Source organism: Babylonia areolata, chromosome 26, assembly GCF_041734735.1.
Source record: "Babylonia areolata isolate BAREFJ2019XMU chromosome 26, ASM4173473v1, whole genome shotgun sequence".
In the NCBI taxonomy this organism is placed as follows: domain Eukaryota; kingdom Metazoa; phylum Mollusca; class Gastropoda; order Neogastropoda; family Buccinidae; genus Babylonia; species Babylonia areolata.
Genome location: NC_134901.1, coordinates 33,106,289 through 33,128,362, shown reverse-complemented (window position 1 = coordinate 33,128,362; position 22,074 = coordinate 33,106,289). Strand labels below are relative to the sequence as shown.

General features: G+C 45.0%; 1 protein-coding gene across 1 annotated transcript; it reads right to left on the bottom strand.

Moving 5' to 3' along the window:
• Nucleotides 1-8,580: 8,580 nt before the first annotated feature.
• LOC143300522 (uncharacterized) lies at nt 8,581-15,769 on the bottom strand. Its single transcript, XM_076614261.1, has 2 exons — nt 15,184-15,769; nt 8,581-14,350 (listed from the first exon to the last, which is right to left on the bottom strand). Exon 2 carries the CDS (start codon nt 9,022-9,024, stop codon nt 8,596-8,598), a length of 429 nt encoding a protein of 142 aa, XP_076470376.1. The 5' UTR covers nt 9,025-14,350; nt 15,184-15,769; the 3' UTR covers nt 8,581-8,595.
• Nucleotides 15,770-22,074: the final 6,305 nt, after the last annotated feature.

Sequence of the window (22,074 nt, the reverse complement as noted above, 5' to 3'; positions counted from 1 at the left end):
TACACTGACAGTATAGATTAGGTAAAGCTTATACTGTGTCAAAGTGACTCAAATGAATCAAGTTTATCATGAAGCACTATACTGGAGTAAGCCGTATAGGAGAGGGCATGATAACTAAATTACAATTAACAGACTGATACATATCAGGTGGTTTTAACCAATAACTGATATTAATCCAACACTGTCTTGTAATCATGACAGAATACTACACACATCTTAGAGTACTGAGAATCAGGGAAACACTGTAACCTTCATCAGTGACAGCAAATGAGAAAGAATGCGTCATATGCACTCACTAGAATATTCTCGAACAAACTATCAGTGTCCAGAGACGTCAATGACTGTGACGTTAAGAAGAATCAAATGAAACACTGCTCCAAGCATATGACGACATGGCGATTTTCTATATCAATCATAGCCGTGCTGTGACTACATGTCAAAGCAATAACTGAACAAAGAATTAACTGAACATTTTACACACTAGTACTTAACAGTGATACGTAGCGAGATGTCAGCCATTGTGGGAGCACACACGACAAACACACTGCTCGTGACACAGCAAGAGAGAGAGAGAGCAGCTCTGGTCAGATGACTGACCAGGTATGAAATGACCACTCATCACTCACTGTGCCAATTTATGCAAGTTAAGCGGACTGCAAAGACAGTCACATGTGCTGCGAGCAGATCGTTCCTAATCAGGCCAAATCTGACAACAACTGTGTTTCTTACAAGGTGTTCAGTGACAGATTTCTAAATGATTCCTGAACTGATTTACGTCGTATAAGTTGCAAAAGAAAGAGCTCAACACCTACTTTATAATGAGTATAAAATGAAGTGCTGATTATTTAGGATGAATTTATAATCTTAATTTAAGTCACCTGAATAGGGTCAGTTTTAACGAACTCGTCGCTGAAAATTACAAACTGCGTTAAATCATTTTAACGTAGGCCAACATAAATGGAATAGATTTAAAGATGGAACCGAGACGATTCTGTCAATATATGATACTTGTAGTTTACTGAGCTGACAAAAGAAATATTAATTAAGTACGGTGGAGCAGAAACACAAGTTTCCGCTCAGCCAATGACGTACCGTGCCACTGGTCGCAAACAGCGAGTGTGTGGTGAGAAGGACAGAATGACGTAAGCTTAGCGTCAGCTGAAATCTTTTGACTGATGAATGATAAACTGAAATCAAACATGCTTCTAACTGCTTTAAGGGTGTGTGTAAGCACAACAAATATAACATAACAGTGAACGATACCTACACTAAAATTAATACATGTTCGGAGCAGTGTAGAATGGGCATGGGTTATTCAAATTTGGAATGGCGTCGTGCTTTATGCCCGAGTCATTGAAAGACAGCAGGTACGCTGTGACTACAAAAATGGCATCTGCTACAGCTCAGCTTTCGGCTTGCGCTGTGAACTGAACTAAGGTTATTTGTAGCCAGTTAAGTACTAAGGTTATTTGTAGCCAGTTAAGCGCTTGGCTACATCTCCCCCCATCTTTTGAAATCCATCGTCCGCGATGGTTAATTAAAAGTAATTCTTGAGAGCAGACTTAGTTGAGCATCAAACAAGAATTATTGAGTAAGTAAAGGGAGACAATTTAGCTGATAGCATAGTGAAATTGGGAGTGACTGCAACATTCTTAGGAACCATACCCTACTTCTATATTCAAAGTGGCTTTAGCCAGGTTAAGTTATGGACTGAACTTAGTCCAATGCATCCTAACTTTGAACAGTTTGATATAGATTTGGAATTTGGTAAATACACTATGAAGATGGAATGCATTCATTTGTGTGCCTCCTCCCGAAACCTGGAGGGGGTCAGGCTGGTGTTCTCCTGACCCACTCCCGGGAGGGTCACTACCTTGTCGTGGTCGGGAGGCTTAGTGGCCAGTGATCGAGCGAGCTATGTCGGCGGGGGCATCAGTGCTTCTTGGGGTTTGGTGCTCTGGTCCCAGGTCTTAATTGACAGCCTACATAGCCATCGTAGCTGTTAGGGCTGAATAAGTGGTGGTTTTGTACTGATGCCCCTGATAGGGCTTCCCATGCCGAACAGGTCGTGAGTGAGGCCCAAACTAAACGTGACCCACTGTCCCTTTCGCTATTCTTTGTTCTTCTTTTTATCGCCTCTTTTCTGTCCTCAGCTCCCCATCAAGCCTTCTTTTCCACATTCTTTTTTTCTCTGCGGCCTTCTTTAGGCCCGCCGTGTTTGCCGTGCGGCGCGACCTGTGATGGAGGGGAATGAGATCCTGGGGATTGAGAGAGCACGCTGCTCTCAACACATCCCTTTGGCTCGGACCTCTCCTAAGACAGGCGGCACACATTGGCCCGTGTGTGTCAATCGGCTACCCCTTCGTGGGGCTGGGTCAAGACTGGCAGTTTAGTGGCTGACGAAAGTAACCCCCGTAGTGCTCGGCTTTCTGTCCCCGGGAGCTGGGCATGATCGGGGGGGAGCACGTTGGAGCTGGGCTGCTGGTTGTATATCCCTCCCGAAACCTGGAAGGGGTCAAGCTGGTGTTCCCTTGACCCTGGCCCCTAAGTTGGACCCCATGGTGGGTGGGTAAGGGAGGGATGAATTCACATTTTTTTTCAACATGACTTCCAAAAAACTACACCCCCTAACTCTGGCAAAAGACGACGAGAAGGAACGGACGACTCAGACTCTTGACTCGGAGGTCGTTGAGACCTCTGGTTTTTGGCCATCGTGGCTTGTGATGGAGGGCTCTGATGACGACAAGCCCTTGTCGGCTCTCAGCCCCTTCGCTGTCCAGAAGGGCTTTCAGTGTCTGGCAGGACCGCTAAAGTCCATCAAGAGACTGAGGAGCGGAGTGTTTTTAGTGCAGACAGAGTCCAGAAGGCAGACACAGCTCCTCCTCAAGCTGACCACTTTCGTGGATAGGGCGGTGAAGATTTCCCCTCACAAAGGTCTCAACTGCTCAAAGGGAGTCATCAGATGCCCGGAGTTGAAAGGTGTGTCTGAGGCCGAGATCAAGAGCGAACTGTCCTCTCAGGGAGTGACCGATGTGTACAGGGTGACGGTGAGGAAGGGGTCGGACAGAGTCCCGACCAACACTTTCTTCCTCACCTTCTGCTGTCCGGATGTCCCCAAGGACATTCGGGTCGGATACCTGCTAGTTAATGTCAGCCTGTACGTACCGTCCCCTCTGAGATGCTTTAAGTGTCAGAAATTCGGACACGTGAGAGACAGATGTAAGGAGGAAGAGGCGTGTGGCACCTGTTCGAAGGCGGCGCACCAGGGCGATTGCGTCAGTGCAGCCCTGTGTGCGAACTGCGGAGGTGGCCACCCGTCCTCATCGAAGGACTGCCCCGCCTGGAAGAAAGAAAAACAAATTCAGAAAGTCAAGACAGAACAGAAAATTTCCTTCTTTGAGGCAAGGAAACAGGTGGAGGCCGCGTCGCCTAGGACGTCGTATGCCTCTGTCGTCAGATCCGGGACGGTGGACGTCGCAGTCCAGACGACGTCCACAGGAACGCAGACGGACGACTTAACCGCCTCGTCGGAACCGTTGGCCTTGGGTGGAGGCGCTGTGTCCACCCCTTCCCATCCTGCGCGGCAGTCCTCAGGGGCTGCTGGGCGGGAGAGAAAAGCCTCGGGCGGAGGCACGTTGTCCGCCTCCCGCCCCACCCCACCCCCCGGCCCCCCTCGCCCCGCCTCTCGTCTGCCTGGCCCTCGGGCTGGCGGAAGTGGCCGGAAGCCCCCCGCACCTCCAAAACTCAAGGAGGGGAGGGCTGCGGCCACGGCTAGATCGGGAGGGGCCGAGGTGGTGGATATTCCGACCCGGTCGGAACCCGAAAAATTTATGTCAAAGAACAAATATTCCATCCTGGCGGACCTTGAGCCACCGCAAGTGGAGGAGCAGGGGGTAGTGATGGAATAGGCTGCTGCTTTATTTTTTTTTAAAAAAAACCTTTTTAATGGCAGTGATCCACTGGAATATCCGGGGATTCTATGCCAACTTCCAGGAACTCCAGCTGCTTTGTCGTGCTTTGAAACCTTCAGTGCTGGCACTGCAGGAGACTCTGCAAAGAGATGGCAAGGTTTTATCTCTCTCTGGTTTTAACTCCGTTTTTAAACCCACTCAACCGAAGCAAGAGGGGTTGACGGGAGGTGTCGCTCTTTTTATTCGAAAGTCCCTTTTATACAGTACAGTTCTTTTAAGCACCCCTTTACAGGCGGTGGCAGTCAGAGTCACGCTCGAGAAAACCATCACTGTCTGCTCTCTCTACCTTCCCCCTTCCGTCCGTGTTCTGAGGCAGGACCTCATGAACCTGGTCGACCAGCTCCCACGTCCGTTTTTACTGTTGGGCGACTTCAACGGACACTCCCCGCTCTGGGGAAGTGAGATGACATCAGCCCGAGGTCTTCTCTTAGAAAACCTTCTCTCTGACATGGACTTGTGCTGTCTTAACGACAAGTCTCCCACTTACCTGCATCTGTCCTCTGGAAAGCTCTCGTGTTTAGATCTGTCGGTCTGCGATCCATCGTTGGTCCTGGACTACGAGTGGAAAGTGCACGACGATCTGCACGGGAGTGACCACTTTCCTGTCATCCTCCGCCCCACAGATGGAGAAGGTGACTCTCTGCCTGACCGCCTGTACTACGACAAAGCAGACTGGAGTTTTTTTACCACCAAGATAAGAGTGGAGCTGCAGGAAGAAACAGTATTGAAAAGCAAGGACCCTGCTGACGCTCTGACTCGGATCGTTTTAGATTGCGCCAAAGCAGCAGTCCCATCGTCTACCTCCAAGCCTCAGGTCCCTAGAACGCCCTGGTTCAACGCGGAATGTCGGGAGGCCCGCAAGTCTCGGAAGAGAGCGCAGCAACGCGTCTTTCGGAGACCGGAGTCCGATAGCGTTCGAACCCATCAACAGCTGAGGGCGAAAGCCAGGTATGTTTTTAAAAAGAGCCAGAGGAAGTCTTGGAGAGATTTCTGCTCTTCCTTAACCTCCAACACACCCAAGAAGAAAGTGTGGAGGGTTTTAAAAAGAATTAAGGGCAAAAACGCATGCCCGACCTTCCACCATCTTAAACTTTCAGACGCTCTGGTCACAGAGAAGAAAGCAGTTGCCAATTTGCTTGCCTCCACAATAGAACAGAACTCGAGATCTGCTAACAAATCTGCTCGCTTTCTTAAAACCAAAAACCTGTCAGAAAAAACACCATGTAACTTCTTTTCCGACAACACAGAGAATTACAACCTTCCTTTCACAATGAACGAACTTAAATCTGCCCTTCAGACCTGTACGGATTCCTGTCCAGGAATGGACGAAGTCCATTATAAACTCCTAAAGCACCTTCCCCAAACCTGCCTGGACACCCTGCTTAAAGTTTATAACCACATCTGGGTCACAGGCTTCTTTCCACCCTCCTGGCGGAAAGCCCTCATAATCCCGCTGCCGAAACCGGGAAAAGACCCCTCGAACCCTTCCAACTACCGCCCAATTGCACTGACCAGCTGCGTCTGCAAACTGATGGAGAAGATGGTTAACGGTAGACTGATGTGGAAACTAGAGACCGACGGCCTTCTCGCGAAGGAACAATGCGGTTTCCGCAAGCATCGCTCTACCGTTAACCATCTGGTTCGTCTGGAAACCACGATAAGAAATGCTTTCGTCAACAAACAACATGTGGTGGCCATATTTTTTTACCTGGAGAAAGCTTACGATACCACGTGGAAATTTGGTATTCTTTCCGACTTGCACAAGCTCGGCTTCCGAGGACACCTGCCTCAGTTTATCCACAATTTTTCACAAGACAGACAATTCCAGGTGAGAGTCGGCACCACCCTGTCCGACATTCACGAGCAGGAGCTGGGTGTCCCGCAGGGGAGCATCCTGTCGCCGGCTCTGTTCAGCATCAAAATTAATGACATCGTTCAGTCCGTTCAGAAAGGATCGGACAGCTCGCTGTTCGTGGATGATTTTGCTTTATATGCAACCGGCAGCACGTACGCCAGCATCCAGCGACGGCTTCAGCTCTGCGTCAACAAAATCCAGTGTTGGGCAGAGGAGAATGGCTTCACATTTTCGTCCTCCAAAACTGAATGCATCCACTTTCATAATTTTCGCCAATTCTATCAGGACCCTGAAATCCGTCTGGGAACATCCACCATCCCGGCGGTCAAGGAAGCCAGATTTCTAGGGGTCGTCTTCGATCAGAAGCTGAATTTTCTCAGCCACATTAAACAGCTGAAAATATCTTGCCTAAAAGCCCTGAACATCATCCGAGTTGTGGCACACACGAACTGGGGTGCTGATAAGAGGACTCTCTTGCACCTCTACAGAGCCCTGGTCCGGTCCAAACTGGATTATGGAAGTGTTGTATACGGCTCGGCCAGACTGTCCTACCTGAAACTGTTGGACCCTGTACACCACCAAGGGCTCCGTCTCAGCTTGGGTGCTTTCCGCACCACCCCTGTGCACAGCCTGTACGCAGAGGCGGGGGAACCGCCTCTTTCCAACCGCAGACTGAAGCTGACCCTGAACTATTATTTGAAATTGTTTTCGGAACCTACAAACCCTGCTTACGATGCTGTATTCAACAACCCTTTCGATAAGAAATTTACAGACAACCCAAACTGCATACCTCCTCTCGGACTCCGCATTCAGCCGCACTTGGAAAATGCCGATCTGGATGTCGGTGGCATCTCAGATTTCTCTAAGTTCCCTGACAGCCCCCCGTGGACCTTTACAACACCTGAGGTCCGATTCGATCTGGCCTCGTACCGTAAGGACACCACCAGTTCTCTGGCCTACAGAACCTACTTTTCGGAACTGTGCCACAAATTCCCCACCTTTCAAGGCATCTTCACTGACGGTTCCAAGTCAGAGGACGGAGTCGCCGCATCTGCGTTCTGTCCCGCCTTTCCTGACCGGCCCTCAACGGAACACATCCTGTCTGACAGCTCGGTATACACCGCGGAACTGACCGCACTGGTCCTGGGGTTAAAAATGGTTCTCTCTTCCAAACAGAAGAGATTCATGATCTTTTCCGACTCCTTATCAGCCCTGGAGGCGATCACCTGCAGGAATATCACTCATCCCAAACTGCTGGAATTTTATTAAACTTTTACTCTCGCAACGAAGAAAGGATACCAGGTTGTGTTGGCCTGGGTTCCCGGACATGTTGGCATTCGTGGTAACGAAAGGGCGGACCTGCTGGCCAGGAACGCTGTAAAGAAAGAATTGTCCAGATCCTTGGTACCCTATACAGACATGAAGCGGAAGGTCAATACTTACGTTAAGGATCTTTGGCAAGAGAAGTGGAACACCCAGATGGACAACAAGCTCTTCCAGATCCGTCCGGACCTGGGGGAGACCCTCCCTTCGGGGGTGAAGAACAGAAAGGAGGAATCTGTGCTGTGCAGACTGCGTACGGGGCACACTTTTTTTTACTCATTCTTACTTGTTGAAGGGGGAGGAGGCCCCTCGATGCGTTCCCTGTGAAACACGTGCTCCTTGACTGTTGGGATCTGCATGACGTTAGACGCAGACATTACACGGCGGTTTCTTTGAAGACTTTGTTTCGTGATGTCCCTCCGTGGGCGCTGATGGACTTCTTAAAAGAAGTGAACCTTTTTAACCAGATTTGAAAGTTTTAAACTATGGAAGTTTTTTTTAACTTTGGAGTGGAAAGTTTGAAGTGGTGACTCGTTTTAATTGGTTGTTTTTTTAGCCTTGTAGTAGTAATTGACGCGGCGATAGCCTTGAGATGGCCTTAGTGGTCGGCGAGGCTCTAAGCACCATCATTTCATTTCATTTCATTTGTGTGCCTATCAATCTATGTATCATATCACTGTCAGACGCACATGTAGAGTAGCATACATGTATAACAGCATAGATTATAGTGACATGAATTATGAGAGCATGTTCATAGACATACTTTGCATTGCTAAGACCTTGTGACAAGCTAGATCACAGGTTAACTAAGCAAGAAGAATTAAAAAAACCATAAAACATGAATTGTGCAGAAATATCTGAAATGAAAACAAAATTACAGCATGAACAGGAACATGATAAACAAAATGAGGATTGCCTCAGTTCAGCAAGAATGAAAAAATGAAACATGAGTGTTTTTGCAGTGTCACTGTTTTGGCTGTTAAATGTTTGACATCAGTCTCCTCACATGCTCAGTGGTGCCCTGGATGCCAGTCGTGTGGATCACCTAGGGGTGGGATCTGGTGGTAGTGGAGGCGGTTCTGGTACAGCTTGCAGGGTTGATGTCCTGGGTCAAGGTCTGGGCCTCACCAGCCACACGCCACTGTCAGTGGCAGTGTCAGTGTGTGACACCTTGCTGTCCTGGTGGTGCAGTGGGGCTGGGTCTGTAGGCGTGACAGAGGGTGGTTGCTGGCTGGACTTCTGCAGTGTGGGGTTGACTGCAGGTGGGTACACCACCTGTGGGATCACAGCATCAGGTGTGGTGCTGTGGAGCCTCCGTCATCGGCAGCGTCTCCTGTGTTGCTGGTTTGGAGCTGGAGTTGGCGGCATCCGTCCCAGCTGCCCAGTGTGTGTGGCAGTGACACCCTGTTTGGTGAAAGGAACTGGAGTTGGATGGTCAGCCTTCAGTCATCTGGCCCTCAGGTAGCGTCGCTTGTGGTGACACTGGTCCTCGATGTGACTGGACCTCTCACACCAGACACAGTGTGGAGGGTCTGGAACGCGGTCAGCAGCACAGCGACGAGGGTGAAGTGCTGGTTGTGGAGGATGTGGGCGGTGTGCTGGCATGGGAGACTGCAGTTGAAGTCGCAGGCTGGTATTTCCAGCTGTGAGCGTGGCCAGCTGACACTGTAGGCGGGAAACTGTGGTGTTGTCAATGCCAGGGCAGGTGTCACAGGTGTGGCTGTCCTCCCGCACCCATCGCTGGGCCTCCTTCTTAGCTGCCTCAAAGGTGGTGTCAGGGTGGTCTCTGATGAAGCGCCTGACATCGCGCCTCAGTGCGGCTGGCTGAAGGCCTCTGTCGAAGGCGTCGCGGAGTATGATTGCTGGCACCTGCATGACCCCATCTTCAGCCCTGTTGACCGTAGTCGGTCACTGTCTCCTTGGGCTGCTGCCGTCTATTGAAGAACATAGTGGCAAGGTCTGTGGCATCTCGCTGATCTCCCCAGTTCTCCTCAATGATGTGAAGGAGTTTGGCTGGGGTGTCCACTTCTGTTGCTGGCAGCCTGACGATCTGCTGGCGACATCAGCCCGCAAGGGCTGAGATCAGCCAGAGAGAAGCTGTCGCATCATCCAGGGGCTGTAGCTGGAGAATCAGTCTGGCCTCACTGATGAAGTCGTCGACCTCACTGCTGCTTTCCTCACCGGATAGCGTCGGGAGTTTGGGCAGGAAGTCGGTTGAAGCCATCTTGGATGTGGGCGACGTTTCTTCTTCGTGGACTTGTGTACCTGCTGCACTGTCTTCTCTCTTCTCCTAGGTTAAACTATCCCTGTGTGACTGTTAGTACTACCTCTTGTCCCTGTATGATCCTAGCTCACAGCGCCAACTATGTGATAGAGATTAGCTTGGCTAGGAGCCTATAATTTATGTTTAGAGATATTAAAGAATTTAAAACATCCTATGCTCACAGCACCAAGTTGTAACAAAGTACACTTGGTGGTAAAGGGCTGTGGTTTTGGGATGGATTAAATTTGGATAAAAGAATTGAAATATTAAAAGGGAGTAATTTGGATCTATTTTGTGATGGATCTTTATCCTGTCGGCGACGCCACTTTTGTAGCCGAACCTAGTGGTTATTCAAGGGTACAGTACAAAAGAATTAACTAAATATGATGATTTACTGTACTAAAGGATAGACCAGATAGTAAGTGAAGAACCACCATGGCTTAACCATTAAGTGGTGAATGAACTTACACAAGTTATCGGTTGCATCAAAGCCAAGTATCAACATTGCTAAGCTTGTGCTCAACATTTAAATCTCCTCCGCTGAAGCGGGGATAAGTAACCTGACCAAAGATATATTAATTAAGTACGGTGGAGCAGAAACACAAGTTTCCGCTCAGCCAATGACGTACCGTGACACTGGTCACAAACAGTGAGTGTGTGGCGAGAAGGACAGAATGACGTAAGCTCAGCGTCAGCTGAAATCTTTCGACTGACGAATGATAAACTGAAATCAAACATGCTTCTAACTGCTTTAATGGTGTGTGTAAGCACAACAAATATAACATTACAGTGAACGATACCTACACTAAAATTAATACATGTTCAGAGCAGTGTAGAATGGGCATGGGTTATTCAAATTTGGAATGGCGTCGTGCTTTATGCCCGAATCATTGAAAGACAGAAGGTACGCTGTGACTACAAAAATGGCATCTGCTACAGCTCAGCTTTTGGCTTGCGCTGTGAATTGAACTAAGGTTATTTGTAGCCAGTTAAGCGCTTGGTTACATTAAATAAATAATCTTTTATCAATCTTAATACCCTATGTAATCGAGAAGATTTTCTTTAATGTCATATTTTTCCACAAAAAAAACTTTTGTGACTTAAAAATTTCCCAATATTCCTTGTGACCCCGGTACACTTGATAATAAAGATATATTCTAATCTTCTATTCTATTTTCATCAATCAAATCCTTTACCACGAGCACGCTTTCAACTGTCCAAGCTTCACAGCAAAAACATTATTACCGACTTTAGATTTATCATTATAGAAAAATGTTGTTTTTTTTTAATGTCCTCTGAACACTTCAGTCTAACATGTTTAGTGAAATTAAATCATGAAATGAAACTATTAATATTGTTTTTGCAACCATGCTATATCTCTATCTGGTGGATTTGGCAGAAGTATCCATCATAAATATATATGTTTTGATAATAAAACAGACTTCAGTTCTGCGATTCTACCAACAGGGAATGTTAAATGGTTGATTAACACAACGTTAAGCAGTTCAGAGCCAGAGAATTTTGTTAAAAAAAAGTGCTCTCCCCTTGTCATGGAATTTTGAGGATTCAGGGGTAATGAATTAAAAAAAAAAATTTCTGGCACAAAAACTATATGAGATTCAGAACGAAACTAAAAATTTTTGGTAAGGAAAATGTATGTGGATTCTAAATCTGGGATTTTTTTTCCCCAATTACTCTGAATCTAGAAAACTATTCAGGCATTTAAAAGAGAAGATAATGATGTTTATTCATTTCAAAAAAGTCTATTTAAACCTCCAAAGACTGAGACACAGAAAGAAGACAAACAAAATACAGCTGGGTATAACAAGCTTATTGTCTGATATATACCTGTAAAAGAATATCAAACGGCTTTTAAGTTCATGATAACAATCACAACACATGTAGTCATTTAAGTGAATAACTGTCCTAGCAATGATTTAAGTGGGTTTGGTCAAGATAAAATGTCAATCACGTTCTCAGAGATTGAGCTGTCAAGCTTTTCTTACACCAAAGAGAGTCCCACTTTACAGGAGAGAGCACTTTGATGATATTCCCTTCCTCCTGGTTGTAACTGGTCCTAAAAAGTGTCTGCTGTGCCTCCAGTAAAATTAAATCAGTCAACTGATCAGTGACAAAAAAGTGTGCAAAAGTATAAAAAAATAAAAATTAATTTTTTTTTTTTAAAAACCCACTTACGATTCCCATCTACTGTCTGTCAACTGGGTTTCAAGAAAATTGTGGATGATTAGCTGTTGCCATTTCCAGCAGTTGATCACAGTGAAAAGACAATTCATTGACAGTTGAGCCACACCTGTCTGGCCTTCGACCTTTTGTCTCACACCACTCCTATATCTCCTCCCCCTCTTCGGAAATTAGCTGAAAGTACCATGCTTTTACTGTCAGTCATGGTCACTCACTCAGAAATGATGTCTGATTGGGAAGATGGACTGAAGAAAGAGTCAGATGTTGTTGTTGGTTTCGTCACTGTTGGTGTCATCACCATCAAGTTTGAACCAATCGTGAGGCAATACAGATCTATTTCTCACTGTTATACTCATCTATAATCATCAGCACAGCTTGCAAAGTTGTATAAATCTGCTGACGAGGACCACTGTCTTCACTTGACGAAGTGTCTGATGCCTTTTTGGCATGTGAGGCAAACCCTCTTTGCACACAATGGCAACACTTTTTGCAGGATGTCAGCTGACGTCTTACTCAACTGGTTAAAAGAATCAATTCACCCATGTCTTACTCCATCCACATTAACCCAAATCAAGTTAAAACTATTTAATTAGCATAAAAAATCACATCATCAAGGTACATGTACATTAGGCCATGTGAAATTAAAATCATATTTAAAAAGTGTATTTCCCTTTGAAACTGAAAAAGAGAGTGTAGGGGGACAGGATCATCATGAAGCTAGCTGTAAAATGTTTGTGCTTGTCATCATGCAGATCTCAGTTCAATCAGATATTTGACACCATGAGGCTGGTTGCACAACACAAATCTTAAAGGTTCTTCACTTTTCAGAACAAAAGAATGTGTATGATAAGAACGATCTGTGGAGCATGCAGAGGACAGTCTCCTCTTTCCTACAAAAGAAGGAATTCCATTTGGTTTGACCGTGAAAATTCACTGTATGTCGGCAAGGATTTTCCAGAAAACCCACAGCCGCTGGATTTTTTTCTGTCTGTGACTATTTATTGGTGATGGAGTGATCAGCATGTATGACCAACAGAAAATTGCCAACTTGAAGCTACACAAACAGTAAACCCACTTACTACTTGCGCCTTTGTCTGGAAAAAAATATACCTACCTGTTATTTCACATTACCTCCAGGTTGGTAAATTACAGTTGGCTATCAAACCTTTAAAATTGTGTTCATGTCATTCTTTGGTTCACTTCTCTACAACATTCATTCATTCAGGACAATGCTACAGAACTTTTAAGTTGTAATCCAGAGCTCTGAAGACTTTTATTCCACGTTCAATCCACCTTTTAAATTCTTGAGAACTGTGTGTGTGTGTGTGCGCGCGCGCGCACTCTCATGTGAGACGTGTGAAAGTCCGTGCATGATAGGCTGTACCTTGTTCTAGTTGTGGTGTGTGTGTGTGTGTGTGTTTACTGAGCTTAAAACGTGACAATTGGTTATAACGAATGTGCAATATGTAGGAAGAATAATGTGCAATATGCAGGATGAATGTACAATGGATATGTCTAATGCTAACGTCCATATTCTAAATATATTTCTGTTTAATAATTACGATGTAATAATTAATTGCAATGTTTTTAAAAGCGAATATGTGAAATGCTTTTATTTGAGAACATGTTTATTACTCTTGTTTAATCAAGTTATCCGCGTGTGTGGGGTGGGTGGTGGTGGGGGGGGGGGGGGAGGGGGTGCGGTGCGGGTGTGTGCTGATTATCTGGTTGTGGTTTTCCGCAATTCATCTTTATTCTTATCTTATCTGTCTATTATAATTAATGTGCAGTATAGTAGGCTATGTTTATAATTATATTCAAATAATGTTTCTTAATTCTTTCTGTTTTTACATTAAGAATACTAGTTATTACCTGCAGTGTGTGGATGTATGTATGAAACGATGTATGTGATATTTTTTACATTTGTATCTTCGTAATATTTGTAGGGGCTGTTGTTGGCTTTTACAGTTATGGTCCCCATGTTGTTTACTTGTCTATGTTGTGATAATGCACCTGACCAAATTTCTCCAGTTGGAGATAATAAAGTTATTCTTATCTTCTTATCTTATCTTATCTATGTATCATTCAAACATGCACACACACAAAGATAAAAAAAAAATTCAGGATATGACTTTTTCTTTTCCCTCTCTGCCAATTCTCTGTGATATGTATAAGGAATTGCACCATGATAATGGTTAAAGGCCATTTCAGGGTATATAATCTGAGTGATGCTAAATAGTCTTTTCAAAGGCCCTTCATGTGAGATATTTTGATTAAAATGCACTGACACTATGCTATCTAACGATCACAAACAAATCTAACACGTCTTCCACAACTGTCTTCAACAAATATTATTTCTCTTCATATGCCCATGCAGATGACACACTGACAGAGCAAATAAAGACAACATCAAAAACACACATCCAATCAAATATGTTGTTGTTTTTTCCTTCGCCTGGCCATTGCCAGTGGGCACCACGGCCATCTCCTAGCCTGCGGGTTTCTGCATGTTTCCAGGTGTACTCTGACCAAGGTGCTTTTACTGAGGATGAAAAGGCACTGGGGCAGCTGGATGAAGGAGGCTGAGGTACCACATCAGGAACCACCAGGCCTGGGTCCTACAGACCCACACTGACTGATGAGGACTAGTCAGTGATGGGTCAGGTGGGGCTTGAGGGCAGGGTGTGCTCTTTTGGATTCTACCCTCCACTGTCAGCAGGTGGCCTGTGGGGTCTCCTGTTGACAGGGCAGTGGTGCAGAAGTTCAAACTTTGCAATACACTTCCTCCATAAAAGTTAAAAAATTTTTTTAAATCAGTCATTCTTTTATAATGCTTTTTGATTTTTGTACTTTCTTAAAATCTTTCAACACATTTATGATTTGTAAGTTGAATATTTCATATCAATGTGCACATTTTTAAAGTAAGAAAAAGAACATCATTAAACATTATTGTGAACCACAGAAAATATCTGATATGTGATAGTACAATACCATTTTCTCCCTTCTCTTTGCATCCATCACCAAGAAAATATTTAAATCAACTGTAATCAAATCAAATAATGTTGCTTACAGTCCAGGAAACCAAAGAGAGCCATGATCAGTAATAATGTTCTTTTTTTTCCATGAGATTTCAATGATTTTCTTTTTCTTTCTCTCTTTTACTAACACACATATATGTGCAGACACATTACACAACACAACACCCAGGCTGACATTCATCCTCTGCAAGTGATAAGAACTTGTGCTGGGGCAAGATACACTCGTGCTGTCAGTATGGTATATGGGTGATTTCCCTTCCATACATGACAATTTTGGTACGAAAACAAATAGCATGATCAGGATTGACTTAATATTTCCTCTTTTTTGTTTGTTTGTTAGTTAAAGTCACCCATGTATCATAGGTTATTATTCAAATTTTGAGGGGAAGGCTGGAAGTGGGGTTAAGGGATGAGGGGGAATCAGCGTACTGACTACAGCATTGTGACACACTTTCTATCACCATGAATTATACATGAAATCACATGGCCAATGCTTCCCAACCCATCCCTTTTCTTACTTGCCCCACTCACCAAAGCAGACTCTTCAAAAAGGTTCTTGATGACAGCTGGGACAGGACTGACCAAAGATCTCCCCATCTCCCTTCTTCTTAATCTCTTGGATTCTCTCACTGGCATGACGAATGAGTAGACAAAACAGACATCATCTTTTGCTGGAGTGGGTCCTCAGGTGGGAATGAAGACCTGTCTTGGATGCACAAAACCATCCACACACACTGCATGGAAGAGAGTCCAGGGCCACTGTCCCTTGTTTTCACCTCTACCTTTTTTTTTTCTCAAGGCCTGACTAAGCGTGTTGAGTTACGCTGCTGGTCAGGCATCTGCTTGGCAGATGTGGTGTAGCATATATGGATTTGTCCGAACACAGTGATGCCTCCTTGAGCTACTGAAAGTGAAACTGATCTCAAACATGTTCAGACCCTTTGCATTGGCCTGTCTCCACTTGTCACAGTCTTTGGCTGTCACTTCCCAAGTTGAGAGATTGATGCCATCGTTCCTCAGGTTGGGTTTCAAGGTGTCTATTCCTTTTCAAGGGTTGTCCTTGGTTGTGACTTCCTTTCACAGCACTCTCAACACGTCTGCTGAACCTCACACCTGTCTGCAAAAGAATGTGATGTGAAAAAACAAATAAATGAACAAAAAACAAACATGGGAATGATGGAATATATCTGTTTCAATCCAGTCAATACTGTTTGATCAAAACAACATATGTCACTCAAAGTATAATGCTTTGGCAAGAGTTCATTGAATCAACATAGAAGTAATGAGAAGCAGGCCTCCAGACAGATGACGTCAAGAAGGTGGCGATGCTTTTTTCTCTCTCCGATTTTGTCATTTCATACATTTATAGTAACATCGCAACAGCTGTGATTGGCAACATCACAAATAAGTTGCTGTTTTTTTTCCTTTTTCCCATGATGCATTTTTGTTGGAAAACTTTTTATGACGACAGACATTTTGAAAAACAAGAAAAAAACACTGGAAACAGTTAAAAAAAAAAAAAAAAAAAAAAAAAAAAAAGTCCACATGTTTTTCATCTCTGAGTATAGATAATACTAAGAATTTACTCATGTAGGCTAACCTATGTGTTCCTCAGGGCAAATTGATCCAGGCTCATTGCAGTAACATTACCACAAGCATGCAAATTCTTACCCTCTAGTTAAATTGAAACTTGCTCTGGAGTCAACTGAGATATGTAACTGGAATATTTGTCAAGTCCAGCCCCAAACAGTTTTAATACCATCCCTACCCATTCTGATTCTGATGGATAAACAGTTGCATCATGTTAGGTAAAACATAAATCAGAAGTATGGTGGTCGTGTGTGTCCATCGATATCGATGATGACCATTGTTGTCATCCAGCTGGGGGATGGGGGTAGGGTGGTGGTGGTGGTGGGGGGGGATGCTCATGAATCTTTCTGTGAGTGCGCAGATGGCTGAATAGTCCAATCTGCGCACGAAATGTTCGCTGACAGTTGGGGCAGACAAAGACAGGCATATCATTGTCAGGGAGCTTGTTTGCCTGTGACTTTCTGGCCTGCCTCTTCTGAACAGCTGCAGCAGTCCTGTTGGCTTTGCACAACTTGGCACCTTTGTGCACAGCAGCGCATCATTTGTCACGGTCTACTGCAGATTCCTCCCAGGAGTCAGGGTTGATATCAAACGCTTTCAGAGAGACTTTCAGAGTCGTTCGTACACTGTCCAAGTTTCGCAGGCGTACAGTAGTGTGGGGAGAACTACTGCTCTGTAGACCTTTAGCTTGGTCTCAAGACCAATGCCTCTTCTGTTCCAGACATTTGCATAGAGTCTACCAAAAGTTGCGCTTGCTCTTGCAATCCTGACGTTCACTTCATCGTCGATGGTCGCATTTTGTGACAGTGTGCTGCCAAGGTATGTGAACCGCTCCACCGCACTGAGTCTCTGACCGTTGACTGTGATGTTGGGCTTAACGTGGGGTTTCCCTGGGGCTGGCTGATGGAGAACTTCAGTTTTCCTCGTGCTGATGGTAAGGACGAAGTTCCTGCTGGCTGTGGCAAACTTGTCGACGCTGAGTTGCATGTCAGCTTCAGATCCAGCGTTGAGGGCACAATCATCAGCAAACAAAAAGTCTCTGATGATGTCTGTCATGACCTTCGTTTTTGCTTGAAGCCTTCTGAGGTTAAACAACCTGCCATCTGTTCAGTACTTTAGGCTGATTCCAACATCGCCATCTCTGAAGGCATCAGTAAGCATTGCAGAGAACATGAGGCTGAACAGTGTTGGAGCCAGGACGCAGCCTTGCTTAACACCATTTGTGACAGGAAAAGGAGCAGATGTTTCGCCATTGTCCTGGACTCGAGCCTGCATGCCTTCATGGAATTGGCTGACCAAGGAAATAAATTTCCGAGGGCATCCGTACTTGGCCATGATCTTCCACAGTCCCTCTCTACTCACGGTGTCGAAGGCTTTAGTTAGGTCGACACAGGTGGAGAACAGATCAGCATTTTGCTCCTGACATTTCTCTTGCAGCTGCCTTGCAGCAAACACCATTTCGGTGGTTCTGCACTCTTTCCGGAATCCACATTGGCTCTCAGGCAAATGACCTTGGTCAAGGTGTGCTGTGAGGCGGTTTAGTAGGATCGTAGCAAGTATCTTGCCTGCGATGGAGAGCAAGGAAATGCCCAGATGGTTATCACAGGCTTGCCGGTTCCCCTTTTGCTTGTACAAGTGAATGATAGATGCATCTTTGAAATCCTGGGGGATCGTCTCTTCTTTCCACATGAGTGAGTACAGCTGATGGAGCTTCTCAGTCAGCACAGTGCCTCCATCCTTGTAGACCTCTGCTGGTATGGAGTTTGAGCCAGGTGCTTTGCCACTGGATAGCAGACAGATTGCTTTCTGGGTCTCAAGAAGTGTTGGCGGATCGTCCAGTGCTTCATTGATGGAGAGTTGTGGGAGACGGTCTATGGCTTCATCATTTATGGAGGAAGGGCGATTTAAGACACTGTTGAAGTGCTCAGCCCAGCGTTTGAGAATTTTCTCTTTCTCGGTGATCAAGGTATTCCCATCTGCACTGAGGAGGGGGGATGATCCTGAGGATGTGGGGCCGTAGACTTCTTTTAAGGCATCATAGAACCTCTTCATATCGTGCCTGTCAGTATATCCCTGGATCTCATCAGCTTTGTCACTCAGCCACTTATCCTGCATCTGACGTAACTTTTGCTGAACAGTCCTGCGGATGGCATTGTACGCATCCTTTTTTGATGTGGACTTTGGGTTGCTCAGGTAGGCTTGATGCAGACGGCGTTTCTCATCCAGAAGCTGCTTGATTTCATCACAGTTTTCATCAAACCAGTCTTTGTGCTTTCTGATCATGGGTCCCAGGGTCTCTGAAGCTGTACTATAGATCAGCTCGCGCAGGGTCCTCCAGTCAGACTCCACATTCTGGTTGTCCAGAGAGGCGGATTCCAGACGATCTTCCAGCAGCTCCACAAAGGTCTGTTTGATGGTGATGTTTTTCAGCTTAGTGATGTTGAGCCGTTTTGGAGCCTTCTGGCCTTGGGGGCGTCTCTTGGGCTGGATTCGAATATTCAGCCTCAAGACTACAAGGCGATGGTCTGTCCAACACTCGGCGCCGCACATGGTCTTTGTTACACGTACATCTTGCCTATCCCTTTTCCTGACGATAACTTAATCTATGAGATGCCAATGCTTTGAGCGAGGGTGCATCCATGACGTCCTGTTACGGGTAGGGAGGCAGAAAACTGTGTTGGTTATCAGCAGTTCGTGCTCTGCACAGGTCTGAAGCAAAAGCAATCCATTTGGGTTGCAGTGGCCCACGCCATGCTTTCCAATCACTCCATCCCAGGAGATGTAGTCAGAGCCAACTCTAGCATTGAAGTCCCCAAGAATGATGAGCTTGTCTCCTTTAGGGATAGCAGCAATGACAGAGTGAAGGTCCTCGTAGAACTTCGCCTTCACTTCATCCGGGTTGGTCATGGTTGGGGCGTAGGCACTGACAATGGTGAGGTGCTTCTGGCCAGATGCCAGTGGGAGTTTCATGGTCATAAGCCTATCGTTGACTCCCTTTGGGATTCCAGCTAGCTTGCTGACAAGTGCTGTTTTTACTGCAAAACCAACGCCAGCCTCACGTCGCTCTTCACTTCCTCATCCACTCCAGAAGAAGGTGTAGCCAGATCCCCGCTCACAGAGCTCGCCTTCGTCTGCAAGCTGAGTCTCACTCAAGGCTGCGATGGCGATGTTGTATCTGGCGAGTTCAGATGCAACTAGTGCCGTTCTCCTTTGGGGTCTGTCCGCGTTATCTGTGTCCAGGAGAGTCCTTATGTTCCAAGCACCAATGGTGAGAGGAACGATCCTTGTTTGTTTTTTTTCTTTCTCTTTGTTTCGACCACTGATGTAGGGTCCCCACCAGCCGCGGTATGCTGGCCAGGGTGATATGGAGCAGGCAATTTTTAGGGCACCTTTTCTAGCCCCTTCCTCATGCCAGGGAGGTGAGCAGTGCATTCCTAAAGAGGGGTGCTCAGACGCTCAGACGGCTGCCGAGCTCCATCGCTGCTCCTGTCGATGAAGAACGACCCTATGGCCTGAGCCGCCTGCGTGCAGGTCTGCGGCTGCGACTGCCAGTGTACCCACACCTGTCGTTTCGTCGCTCACCTGTCACCGACTTGGGGGTGATGAAATGATGAAGGATGAAAGGTCAATAAGGATGACTGATGACTTGCGCGATGAGTTTGTTTAAAGTGACGAGAAGTTGCGCAACATCGACCTCACTCTTGTCCGGGTCCACTAATTTCCAGTGGCAAGACTAAGTCGAGACGACTGGAGGATGAGCACGGATGCAGTGGATGACCAAGACATCCTTTCGGTGTCTCATCTTGCTCTCTGCACTCCACAGTGCGTTGCTGTAACCGCCTTCCTCTCCGTTGAACCAATAGGTTTCTTCCGCAGATTCTACCGGATCCAGACACACACACACACACTGTTTACATACATTTTAACATACATATATACATAGCAGCTGCCCTCCACACATAGACATACACATACACATGCACGATCAAACATATGAACACACAAATACATATGCATCTGTATGTGTACAAATACATAGGAATACACACATACTCAGGCTATCATAAATTCTGTCTTACTGTAATTTAGTTGCAGCTTATTGAGAGTAAATGAACAGTTGTGAAAAGAACAATTAGTATCTTGTTTTCAGACTTTGTATGCTGTGAAGCTACTTCCATAGTGGATGGATAGAAATGTGTTAAAAACAATCATTATGATTAAAGGAAGAGATGTAGTGGTAAGACAGGGAATGACTAGAGTGACTGTTCCCAGCATACAGTCTCCAGTTCCAGTACAAGACCTACAATGAATAAACTTCTGGAGTGACATGTTAGGATTATGTTGTGTGATTTTTCTGATCAATAAACTGCTGTGAAGAAAAAACCAGGTGGTTACTGGCATACTTGTGAAACCAGTGAACTTGCTGTTGACATGTCATGCTGTCTTTGCACAAGGTTGTGGAGGAAGATGATGAATGTTCAACATGCAACTAGACACACATACCTCCCCATGGAAAACAACTTTCACCCACACCTCCGACATTTCATTGCAGAACAGATACACAAGGGAACGGCAGAAAAAACTTCCCATCTGCAGACGCTTTCAGATGGTTTCATTCATTCTGAGTTTGACAATGGGGTCTTGGGCATGATATGACTGAGGAAGAAATTGCCATGCAAAATGGTTCATCACCTGGTTGTGACAGAATTACAACAGGATATCTAAATGTCTTTTGGTGTAAACTGAAACACATGTTACTGAAATCATACAATGCTGCCTTTATCACCAGCGCATTCTCCACAACAAGAAAGTGTGCAGAAATTACTCTGATCCATAAAGGAAAGCAACTGGAAATAAATAATCTGCAGAACTGGTGACCTATTTCTCTGACAAATTCAGATTACAGAGTTCTAGCTAGATGCCTTGCATTTTGACTCTCCTCAGTTACACAGAACATTATTTGCAAAGATCAAGTTGTTTTCCTCAAAGGCAGAAGCAGCAGTAAAATAATCATTCATAATGATCATTTATTATCAGAATAATATCAATAAACCAGGAATACTGCTTGCTCTTAACTACAAAGCCACATTTCACACTATCTCAAAATACTTCATTCTACGGTCTTTCAGACACAACTGAACTTCAGAAGCTATTTTATGAATTGGCTCAAATTTTCATTCCATAAGTCTGAAAGTTGCATACATTTGGGCTGGCTTTCTTAAAAATTTGAAGTAAACTCATGCCATTTATACTGGCAATAGAGTTATTAGCCATGAAAATCAGAGCAGAAAATCACTCTATGAAATGTATTCAGCTGCTCACATTATTTGACAAGCAAGAACAAGTCTTAAAATAACTCATGTATGCCAATGACAAAAACAGTATTTGTACCAGACAGAAATGACTTAAAGAATGCCCTAACCCTGGTCACATACTTCTCAAATTGTCAGGTTTAGCTATGAATGAAAATAAAATGGAAGCAATGTGGCTTGGTTAAAAAAAAAAAAGAAGAAGTAATAATGAGCAATACTTCAATATTGAATAGAAATCACAAGTCTAACTCCTGTAAATTATTTCTGTGATTTTACTCCTGTTTCTAAAATCAAAATAAACTGGCTCCCAAACGCACAGAAGATGAAGCGGGTGATATTTGCTTGGTCCAAAAGAAATTTAAGCATCACTGGAAAGATCTGTACTGTCAAATCATTTTTATTGTTTCAAATTCTTTATACAATCTAAGTACTTCAGATCCCTAAACATATCATTGACAAAATAAACACACTGTTATACCAATTCATCTGGAAGAAGAAATACTCCAATACTTGAGCATTT